The sequence below is a fragment of the Hirundo rustica genome, chromosome 4 (assembly GCF_015227805.2).
Source record: "Hirundo rustica isolate bHirRus1 chromosome 4, bHirRus1.pri.v3, whole genome shotgun sequence".
In the NCBI taxonomy this organism is placed as follows: domain Eukaryota; kingdom Metazoa; phylum Chordata; class Aves; order Passeriformes; family Hirundinidae; genus Hirundo; species Hirundo rustica.
The window spans coordinates 51755060-51767665 of record NC_053453.1 but is presented as its reverse complement, the minus strand read 5'-3'; the positions used below and the strand labels follow the sequence as shown (position 1 = coordinate 51767665).

At 37.5% G+C, this 12606-nt stretch overlaps 1 protein-coding gene across 4 annotated transcripts in view; it reads right to left on the bottom strand.

The window, feature by feature from the left end:
- Window positions 1-12606, bottom strand: part of CDK17 (cyclin dependent kinase 17) — a 94458-nt gene that overhangs the window by 14726 nt on the left and 67126 nt on the right. For all 4 annotated transcript variants that reach the window (XM_040061437.2, XM_040061438.2, XM_058420199.1 and 1 more), the window contains one exon: window positions 3519-3644. In XM_040061437.2, coding sequence (XP_039917371.1) covers window positions 3519-3644 — 126 coding nt within the window. The remainder of the gene's footprint in view (window positions 1-3518; window positions 3645-12606) is intronic.

Genomic DNA, 12606 nt, shown 5'->3' with positions numbered 1-12606 from the left:
CGTGGATTAATTTTCCTAACATTACTGCTACTGAGGTTGTTATAGCTTAAAGTACAGAAATCATCTCAAACCAGTCCATTCTTTCTCTAGCTCAGCATAACCATATGCTGCTGCTTTTTTCAAAGTAACCTTATTTGTTTGCTATGTTCAAGATCTTAGCTCCAAGTTTCCTCTTCCATTCTGACTTCTCAATGCCTTTTGGACTAAAACTTCAGCAAGAAAATCCTTAAGCATCATTCCTCGGCAAGCTTCAGCTTTGCCTCAGCAGTTCGCATTTCATACCTCTTAACTCCACGTCTTTGTGTATTTCACTTGGATCTATTTATTCACCTTCTCTTTTTTTGACACCAACTTAGCTTCTCAATGCAAGCAAGAAGGGTGTGCTGGCCTATCTGAACGCTGTAAGATCACCACTCTTTTCCTGTTCAAATCCACTGCTATTCTCCTATAACACGGTTATCTCTTACAATTACTTTCACCTAAGACCACTGTGAATTACACCAAAGCTTCCTATTGTTCCTGCAGTGTAAATAATGCTGAAAGTACACCTGTAAGTATGTGAACTCTTGAAGCAATTTACAAAACACTTATAGCCTGTTACCCTACCAAACCCCCAAATTTATAGGCTTCATGGGGTTATGCTTTACTGACAAGAGCCAGGTTTTCTCCCCAGCATCACCCCCTCCTTTCACTTCCAATCATAGCTCTTCACTGGCTTTTTCTTTCCAAGGAACAATCCTTTGACCCTAAACTGTCTTCAGCACCTAGTTCCACATCACATGCTGATTTGCTCCTAAAACCCAATGGATTTTAAGTTTTACTTCATGGTAACACAGGGTAACATAAATACTGTTGACTGTATTAAGATTTGACAACAATATGATATGAAGAGAAGAAAGTTTGATTAATACTTAGTTTTCAGGACACGTGTATGAAAATACATCTGAAATAAGGGTAAGATCTTGTCTGCAAACATATTTGATATATCTAGGGGAAAAAATATGGGTGTATGATTACATTAATATAATATTAAGAGCAATTCCGCTTTCTAAACTAGTGTTAGAATTGCAATGTTTCAGCTGTATAAGGAGACTTTAGCATCACACACATTTAGGAGCTTGTCAAAGACAAATTCCTTATGTCAAAATACAAGCAAAGTTGATATTTGCTACACTTATAGCTCCAGTGAGATTTTAAATGTACCACTGATATAGGTGCAATGTTAGCAAAACAAATATTATGTTTCCAAAGTGCATTTTGACCTAGTTAAACAAACATATCTTGAAGTGCGTATTAGATGGAATTAGAATTAAAAAGACAGGCTGCTTAGTTTATTGGAGAAACTAAAGGACTCACAGCCATTGGTCTTGCTATCACCAGACAGTCTGGAATTTAAAAGCCTGTTTTCTAAAGAAATCTCAGTGTTTTTCATTAAGACAATAAACTTAATATCTGCTTAATTAAAAAAAAAAATCATATAATATTTCCTACATACACATCTTGGTTCCTTATCACTCCTAAGAAAAAATAAGTTTTAAATTCCTCAAACTAAGATCAGTTTCATTTTTAGTTGAAAATAATTTTTGATCCGTTTCATCTTTTTCTGCAATATGCATCTATCTTGCCTTACACAGAAACACTGATGCACAGTATTTACAGTCTTTTACTTCTAGTGACTGAGCATACAACACTGTACATGTATATATAAAATGCAATTACTATAAAAACTAATTTTTTTCTTGTATTGCAAAGAAAACCAGCAAATCTGAAGTATAACAAGTCCTCACCTGGTACTTTTAATAGCCTTTTCCCTTTGAGTCCTATTACGTCTTGAAAAGAGACATGCCTTTGAAGCAGAGCACAATACTCATCTATTGTAAGTAAAAGTCTGCTAGCAATACCAATTTAAGAACAATGGGTCCTTGGGTTTCTCTTTTTGAAAGCTTAGTCTGAAATCATAGCAAATGCATGCCTGCATACCACAGCAGTGCTGGCAGGAGTCATATTGGATTTTAAAGCCCTCTAAAAATGAAAGCATTTTAAAAGGCAAAACAAAAACAACCTTGTGACGGGAAGCTGATTCCACACACACACCACATTCATTAGAGGGCACTGTTTTTCTGTCAGTCTTCTAAGAGGTAAAGAGGAGAGAACTTCAACTGCTCTCAGGGTTCACCGTTAAATGAGCAAGGGAATTCAGATTTGCTGGAAAAATTCTCACAGCCCCCAAATACTTAACTCCACTGGCAAGGTCCTACTGAAAAGGTATTTTGCCAGCATCTGAAAAGAGGTCTGGGGAAGTCTGTTCCTCAGTCCCATGCTACAGCAGCAACTAAGTGGTGAATGAGCTACCGAATTCTGGCACAAGTATTTAAGCCTGACACATTACCATTGCTTTCAGAGCTTCACTCAAATATTTTCTTTTTTTTAATATTGTTTTTGCAAAAGATGGCATGCAGATCAGAGCTTTATTAGTCGAGCACACTATTTTTTCCTTTCACGGTAAGAATACTCAAGCACTGCTTTGTTATAGACCTTATTCGTAACGAATAAAATAAAGGTTTTTTACAGTTAATAAATCTACTTCACTATATGTACTTTCATATTTATTTTTCAGTAAATAAGTAATTAAATCAAGAAAACAACAAAGTGCACTTCATAAACCTATTCAGTTTTTCCCTGTGACAAATTTCTCGTTTCAATTAATTCACTCAGGATTTCAGTAACAGTCTAGCAATTCTTTAAGACCTCAACACTTAAGACCACCGATAGCTGAAACTATGACTGAAATAGCAATTTCTTTAAGAATACGACAATAATGGCGTATTTTTATTATTCCAGGGATGTGCGTAATTTGTATGTACAAATATCCAAGTTTTCTAGCACTTATACTCTAATTACAGTATAGGAATCCTCGTTCTGTCATCTCTAAGGAAAAGACTTATTTTTTTAAGTAACCCAATAATCCAAAAATGTGCGTGTGAATTTATTCCTTCATTCTTTTAGGAAATCATATGTGCTTTAAAAAAAAGAAAACAATAACCCCCCACAAAACACCTATTATTGTCTCCATAGCAATTCGAGAAAGAAGTGTTATCAAATACAAAAAGAGCAGTGAGGAGGACCTGCCTTAATATTATGCTGCTTTAGGGCCTTCCTACTAAATCACGAGGGGACCCAGCCTTGACCTAAGACTGTGTGGCCTATTTGCCCCAACAGATCATCCCTGCTCTAAAAAGCAGAAGGATTTAAGCATGTACTTCAGGAGTTGAGTTCGGCACTGACTTCAGTAGGTCAAGACCTTCACTGAGAAATATGACAGCACCAAGTTAGCAGAAGAAAAATGAAACAAAGTATGAAGTTCTTCACTGGATTTTGACAAGCACATGCTGATGTTCAGGAAAAAAAAGTTCAAGCGGAAATGAAGCTGAAATATACCTCTGGAATACAGGCCTGTGCATTAAATGGATTCTGAAGACCCAAGAGGTTGGTTAGAAAGGCAGGTGAATTACACTTACTAGGGATGCTCGACGAGAACGCCGACTCATTGGCTGGTCAAAGGGCGGGCTGTTAATCTGCAGCTTCTCCAGGTAGCCATCGGGTATCCTGATGTCAGCAGGCAGAGACAAGCGCTTGTTCAAATCCTGCAGCAAACAACGTTAAAAAGAGAAGGGACAAGTAGAATTCAGAATTTCCTAAAGCATCTTTTAACATCTGTAGTGTTACTATATAAAACTGAAATACTTATACAATGGAAAATAATCTCACAGAAATGGTTTTAAAAGCATATTCTCCTCTTAAAATACCTCAACTTGCTTATATAACAGGTTAAAACATTACACCTGTGCAAACTTATTACTCTGATCAGAGGAATGCAATATTAAAAGGCAAATAACTACATTGTGGACAAATGTGTTTTCTCGAACACTTATAGAGACCTGGAATACCAGAAACTGAGAATTCAGAGACTTGCAGACGCGTTTCTTTTCACATAGCAGTTACTTTAGTATTAGAAGAGATTTCCATAATTCAAAATCTATCACTCTTTCTCTTGACTACAAAAAGCTACTAACTTAGTCCATTTTCTCCAGTCTCACAAAACAGAATCACTTCATTATGTGTGCCAACTATTAGAAATATTATTACATTCTTTTATTTGTAACTCTTTACTACAGGATCTTTTGAAAATGAAAACGCCATTACATGAAAGCCGTTGTCTCTGCAGCAGATTCTGTTTTTCCCCTGTAAATTTTTCCAACAACAACATCCATTATTTCTAAGACAAGAGGAAAACAAAATCACTTAATCTTTTACCAAATGGGAGGGGGGGAAAGAAGATTTTTTGCGGGGGTGACTACACATTCTTATTGTTTTTATTTTCAGTTTGGCTTTAATCTCAAACATGCCATGACACAAAAATATTAAATATTGTCTTAAAATGGCCAGTCACCATCTCATGAGATAACAGGACATCATAACCAGACTCACAAAAAATGGGAAGTCATTTCTGAAACAGCGGGAATTGTTTTTCAGTGTAAGTAGTTTATCCAAATAAAGAAAGTCATGCTCAACGTCAAAGCGTACAATCTGCCTCCAGAGACTCTACACTGAAGTTAAGGCCGTCTCTGGAAGCGCCACGGTTTTCACACTTCTCCAGTACAAGAGGTAATTCTGTGTTTCTGCCGCTAGACCTAAGATTTAACCAATACTGACCTGAGGGCAGTAAACCCTTCTTGAAGGTACTCTTTTCTGTACTCACCTATAACCTCCAGCTGAGCATCCTCAGCTAACCCAAATGTTGGCAGCTACATCACTGTTCGCTTCGCCTCAGGCTTGACCATGTGCTTCTACTCATGTCTGCAGCAGCTTTGAACTATTTCAGCATGTTAAATCATCAAGAAACTCTCAGGCGAAGTACACAGCTTCCTGCCAGCTTTGTGCTCCAAACAGGTTCAGTGTAAGGTCAGACAAACTCATGGCCTGAATGCAGGGCAAGAGAGGCACAGCAGGGCAAGCCCGGGAAGCCGGCAGCCAAATTGGCTTAGGCTGACAAAGAACTGGATCATCAGACTATTCAAGACTTGAGATTTTGGTGAACAATTTGCTAAGCTTCCAGTGATGAGAATGTATTTAAACCCTGGATATGCATGACCTGTACATGTACCTGGAGCAAAAGCTAAGCAAAAAATACCAGTTAGAGAGATATACTTTGAAAAACCTAAGTAATTTGGGAATTAGTTGAATCTCAGGTAGGACTGAAGTGCTAACATATATCCCCCTGGATGATTTACATCTGCTATTCACTATGGCCAACCAATACAGGCACAAATTTTTATAGAGAGGCCAGCAAAACTCTAATTTCTGGTATCTGATCCTCCTGTTCTCCTTTTGCTTCTCACACCTCCTTAGGTACAGAGCACAAAGTCTGTTATCTCATGCTTTGCTGCCCAAAATTAACTTCCTTGCACAACTGGAAAAACTAGTGTCTATTTTTTTATCTAGTACAGGATTTTTTAAATGTCTTTAAACAAAAAAAGTGCTGTTCACAGAATGGCAGCTTTGACCAATATTTTGAAGCTAATTTAAGAGAAAACAGGAAGTATGGCTCCAATCTGGCATACTTTCTAGTTTATTAACTCACTTTTAACTTGCATATTTTAGATTTTTTAAAACATTGGCAATTGTAAAACTGCCTATGTGGTTTTTGGGACAGTGGTAGAACCAAAAAATTGTAACAGGACCTACAAGTATTCCCTAGAGTAAAACAGTATTTTCCACCACAGTATTTTCCTTCTTTTGCCAGGGTCTGCTAATACCTCTCTCATACTAAAGAGGGTTTCAGATTATGAAAAAAAATTAATTCATCCTATAATTTACTGCACTCTTCTTCTGGTAGCTGTTCACAACAGCTGAGCACAAAGGCAGGTATGCCACGATGACCTAAAGAAGGCAGCTCTGACATCTCACTGCAGAGTAAAACCACAAAACTGCTGGAACAAGACAGGGATGACAGGAAAAAGATCAGCACCAGCCTCTACCTCACCTTCCTAATGTAATCCCAGATCAACACTGGACCAACATACTGGGGTTTTTTGCTTTTTCTGATGGCTCAAGAACAATTTGACAAATACCAAAAGAATAAAAGAAAAGATCAGTGAGCTGAGTTTTTCAATGTCACTTCCTGAACACAACAGATACCACCACTATCCTATAAACTGACAAAATAGCTTTTCCCTACTCTTACCTATTAACTCTTGCGGCACAGAAACCAGCTGAGTAGTGCACTCGCTGTCCCACTGTGCTTATTTAACAAGTGTGTTTATAGGGATTTTAGCAAAAAATGTTTATAGGTGTATCAAAGTTATGGACCTCAACTCAAAGGCCTGAAGAAATACTGACCTGACCGTACCCCAAAGCTCTCCATATGCATGTTCTCTCCCCTCCTGGCACTCATGGTTGGCACAGCCTAAGTGATGCTTCAAACCCACCTCCATGAAGCATTCCCAACCATACAAAGTTGATGGGTATACACAAAGGAAACAAAGGCAGCCTTCAGGCTGCAATGGCAATTTGAAAACTATGCCTATAGTGTGCACTGCACCTGCCATCAGTAAACATGCACCTTTTCACAGGGAGGGCAAGGGAAACAAAGCAAGTCTAAGATTCTACACAGGTACAAAGAATCCATTAGTTTGAAGCTCAGTTACCATAGAAACAAGATAAAAATATTTTAGGCACAGAAAATATTATAATGGGAGGCAGATGTAATTCTATTACAGAATTCCTATTCCTTCATTCTCAAAACCTCTGCCTTATGCCATTTTTGCAATAAGCCCCATGACATTCAGAGATTCATGTGACAATCTCAGTTCTAAACCAAGACCTTAAGCTGTAAACTTACATTTACTTACATCTGGTGCTCCACAGTAAGTAGTATAGTTTGACTGTAAGTACTTACTGCTGCAAAGGCCAAAATCTGTTCCAATATGGGTAACACCCCCAAAAAGAGTAATCCACTTTTACAAAAAAACAACAACCCTCATCTCCATCCCCTGCAATGTCTTTCTTTAAAAAAACCCTGATCAGCACACCACAACCTGAAGGAAAAAGGAGATATTTTTTTTTAGAATTAGAATACCTGATGTTGGTAACTTTTCTTTCCCTACATTTGTAATGCAGCAGACAATACATGACATCAGTCACTCTTTTTGTCCCCTCAGGGGAAAAAAAAAAAAGTATTAAGTGCTGAAAGCCCAAATTTTTGCAATATTATAAATAAAATCAAAACAATATCTACTTTCCTTAACTCTCTTGAGCTGCAGAAACGTTCTTTTCTGTGAGAAAACCATAATGATTTCATAGAAACTGCAGTAAGTACTTTATAGATTTTTCCTCCTAATGATTTACACTACTATACCTCCAAAACTCAAGCTTATTTGGCTGTTAGAATGTCAACCGAGCCAAGATGTCCTTTTTAAAACCATACATTAAAATTGCTACCTAAACTGTTCTGACACCAGTCAGAAACCTTTTATGACACCAATACTTGAAAGATCATAGAATTATATATAAGAAGACTTCTTTGTATTACAATTTTCCATTACCTAACTCCCTAAAATAGACAAAATTGAAGAAAGTAATTTAGCCTACAAACCCAAATATCTGAAAGAAGGAAATTATTATGTTCGTATTTGTCTGTACCACCTTAATTTCTCCCAGTTTTTGCAATAATTGAAGCAACCACCTCTTGGGAAAAGCAAGCAATTATAATTAAATACTATACAGTAACATGAAAGAGGATTCATTAGATGTGCATGAGAGGAATAAGCACATCGTTTCCTAGTGGCTAAATAGCAAAACTGGAAACTAAAATTACATCAGTCTGACACAGTTGAAAAATCCAGTTAATTTAATTGAGATAATGTTAAAAGAAAAGCAAGGATCTACCACACACCTACCAATTCTGAGCCTTAAGTGTTCAAGACCAGGCAGTCTGCTGACACTCGGGCAGCCTGCTCATCTGATGGCAGCAGGGCTCTCCCACTGCGGGCTGACCCTGGTGAACAGTCTTCACCCAGTGGAGTGCTCACTCTCTGCTCCCACAAAACACAGAGAAGGCTGAAGGATGGTGAGGAGACTTGTGCGTGTAGGTGACAGCAGTTTAATAGGGAAAGCAAAAGCTGCGTGCCCTAGCAGAATGGGAAAAGAAACTGACTCACAGCTTTGCATCAGCGGGCAGGTGTCCAGCTGATTACCGGAAAGCTGGGCCTCACCATGCACATGGCTAAAGAAGTGGGAGACAAATGCCAGAGCCACAAATGTCCTCCCTCCTCCCTCCTGCTCCAGCTTTTACTGCCGAGTGCCACGCCGGATGGCAGAGAACAGCCCTTTGGCCATCTGGGTCAGGTGTCAGGCCCAGGGGAATCAACCTGTTTCCTCGCTGGTGCTGACCAGCCTTTAGGGCAAGTCTGGCCTTGCTGTAGGAAGCCTGGACCTGGTTAGATGCAATCACCACCTCTGCTCCCTCTGCTGCTCCTGCAGACATCCCACTGCAATCCTGCTATTGTTACTTTACCAGCAGCAAAACCTGCTCTTCAAAACCACATGGCTTGCTGCTGTTTTGGTGGGACACCAGGCTAGAGGGCCAGCAACAGCGAGAAACAGATTTTTAAGAATTTCTAATTGTCTTAAATCTCTGTGGAATTCTGTGAAGCAATGAGAGATTTTCTGGACAGAAGATTTTGTTCATACTTATTTCAATGAACAACTGAATATAATGACCTGTCAGCATTTCCCAGAGGAAAGAAAAAAACGAAAAAACTTAAACCAAGGTATAAAATCTCTTGCTACAATGCTGATTAAAGAAGTTATAAGGAAGCATATAAAATTAATGGCAGGACTAAATTTTCCCAATGCTCTTTGAGACTGTCAACACTACAGAGCTAAATGTCCTTTTTTAACACTAATTTTGCATCCCTTTATAAATCTTTTTTAAAAAAGTAAATACAATTTTTAAAGGTAGTAAATTAGAGCAACTTCCTATGTTATTTCATATATCCTTTTTTAAACATAACAGGTGTGTAAATGGTGTACACACACCCTCAACTATGACAGAGAATCCAGGTACACTCCTTTATAACTCTTAAGAAGCAAGGGTTTGCTGGAATGCAAAACCCCAGCTTTTAGGGGCAACAAAGTACTTCAGGTAAAACAAACAATCTCTTAGAGAATTGAAACTGTATTATTTTCTTGTATATCATTTAAGATTTATTTTTCCAAATGAGGTCTAATTTATGAAAAAGCTTCTGTCAATTCATAGCAATTACTAGTTAATTCTTTTATACTTATCTTTAGGGTCAACTTGCAACAAAATATATCAGCATTCAATAAATGTGGTACTCTAAATGATCAAATGCCTGTTAACTCTATGTTATTTAATGAGCTATTTTTTGATCCAGTTCCAGGTTATACTCTGGAGAACATACACAGCCACCATTTGATTTGTTAGGGGAACTGGAATGCTTGTGGCATTTTCCTCCTCCTACAACTTAAAAACACATTTTCTATCCTCATATGCAATGCTTAGTCTCAGTTTTGCTTAACTACTGGTATTACTGGCAGAGAAATGCATCTATTTTTAAAATTTGTCTGAAATCAGTTTCACATTTGTCCTACTCTGCTTCATGGCAAATCGACATGTAAGCACTTGGGACACTAGTATTACTTTGTTTTCTGTGGAGATAAAGTACCCTAACCTGTGCTTATCTTTATGATCTATTTTTAATGCCAGCTACAGCGAATGCTCTAAGAGAGTCACACTTTAGCCAGATGAAAGAAAATGCTGGACAACATCCAACTCTGTTGCAGTAGTTTGATGTGGAAGTTCCATCTACCACTGACTTACTACTATTTACACTTGGGCACAAGAAAAGGAGGCAGGAATGCCAGCTTAAATTCTGCAGGTTCTGTGAGCTGAGGAATTTGACATATTACACAAACAAACCTGTCTTCTAAATGAAAAACAAACAAACAAAACACCTCACGCCCAAACCTGGCCTGTTTTTCACACATGTAAGTAAACCCCCAAAATCCTAACTTTTAAAATTTCATTACCTCCGGTCCACTTCTGGATGGTTTAAACACTATTGCAAACATCAGCTTCTTCACTTGCCACCCACAGTAAATCATTCACAAGATTTTAATACTAGAATTTTGCTACCACATTCTGATCTTCACCTCTGTCAACTTTTCCTTAGCTACCTATCCTTTTCTCATCTCCTATTTCCATAATACAAACTTAAGAGCTATTCCCTCTTATAATTGCCTGACTTGGTTCACTTAATACTTGTGCCACATTGTGCCACTTTTCAGGAAATCCCATTCCTGACCAACAGGCAATTTTCATTCCTCCTCAACCATGGCAAAAAATACAATGTTTTACAGAATAAACCTATTTTTATTTGTGAAAAGAACGCTGTTAACATTTTCCACTTTTAATCAGGTATTATAACAAAAAAACCTTATGGATTTCCTTAACTCACCATTTTTTTTTGGCCAAGATGCTCTACACACTTCAGTTAATTTCACTGAAGATGATAAAGATGATTGTAACTCAGGATAGACAATGTTTGAACTCTACATGTTAAAACCTCTCTAAAAAGAAGCAAGTTGAAACATTCACATTTTCCAGTCTGTCTTCTGTCAACTCAAGTCATTATGTCTTTGACTTACACAGCACATTTAGACAATAAACACTAATATTTATGATGAAACAGTAAAACATCATTAAACATAAAAAATACATAACCAGAAAATTGCCCCAGGGAAGGATTTGTTGAGAACTTCCAAGTCCAATTTTAATTACACTACAAAAAGCAAAAATGAAAACCAGACTACTTTTATTTTTAACCTGTAACAAATGTGCCAATTTGTAGAGTGCTCCTTTCTTGCTCCACCACTAAGTCTCTCTTATATCTACTGGACTACAAGTGCTGCTAATCTTTGAACTGATAGGCCGTTTCAGACTATGAGCTACCACACTCACAACTGCAACTGCAGCGAGAGAAGGAAGATTTGTGGCTCTCGTCAAAAAAAAACTTGAAGGGAAAACCCTGATAAACATCAGCCTCGGTTCACTCTTATTGAATATTTCATTTAACAAACCTAACAGATGAGTATCTCCAAAGACAGTATTTCATTGCCTGTGGCCAGATGTTCCCATTGCTTTTGGAGGAGAAAGGGCTGGGTGTAAGAAAATCCGTTAACTACCTCTTCCAAAAAAAGGAACTAATTATCCACTGATACAAGGTTAGGAGCCAAGGGGAGTAGGAAGCTGTCTCTGTCCAATCCTTATTGGTGTATAATGATGTAGCTTGGCTGTATAGTTTGTGTCGTCCTTATTTGGCTGTTCTATTTACTGCTGAGTTCCATTTCCAGACCAACCATTACTTAAGGTATGTACTTACTATATGGCAACAAACAACTTGCTGGTCATATCTCCTTTAAATTTTAGTTTATCTTTTAAGAGTTGATTTTGCTAAATTCCATCCATGAAATTTTGTTACAGCCTCACAAAGAAAACAGAATTGTTCTTCTAAGACTACAGACAGAAAGGATTGTTCTTCTAAGACTACAGACATCAGTCTGATGGCCTAAACAATCCACTATGGATCAAATGAAAATGCCCTTGTGTAAGTATGGGTCAGAATTAGCCTTCTCACCAGCTTTAGTGAGCACCAGTAAGACATCTCAGCTGCAACAGCACGCAGATCACTACTAAGACATTGTGCTTTTGTACAATGGAGAATGCTTAATGACATCTAAAATACTGCATCATATAATCCTTTACACAACACAATTCAACTTCATTACATACTTACTGTAAAAGAATCTCCAAAACCAACCACATTTTTCACTATTCTTTCCCAGCATATTTTAACTAAGTATGTGTATTATGGGCTACCTCACGATACACAAAGCAAACAAATTAATTTTAAGACATTAGCTTGTGCCAGTAAGAATTTAAACATTCTAATAGACAACTTTTAAGCATGTAGTTACTGTATCATTTTAGTATCAGATATCATGTAGAGTTCTTTTTTGAAGGTTGCCTTAGGAAATTTCAGCGCATTTTTGTCAAATGACAGCACTGGATCCTCTACAGAATTGAAGCCAACTGGATCCTCTACAGAATTATGACATACAGCAAGACTGCTAGAGGCAAAAGTAAATATAATTTTTTAAAAAAACAACCCCAAACCAGAGAACGTATTTGTAAAAAACTTATTTGGTTACAGCTCTGTAGACATTCAAGGTCTCAGAGAAAAACACCAGCATACACATGCACCGAAAGAAACCTACAGCATCCTTGCAGCACACTATTTTAATACCTTTATAAATAGGCTTCAAGTACTGTAACCAAAAAGACTATTTTAACAGCTGGGATGAGTTATCTGTACCAGTCTTCATTTTATATATATATATAGCCATCATCATTCCCCCACACAACTGACAGGTTTAGCTGTAATTTCATTATGATGCATAAAGTGCATTTCCTTTCTGCTTTAGCAGCATGATTTATATCTGAATGTTACATTTTTTTCCTTT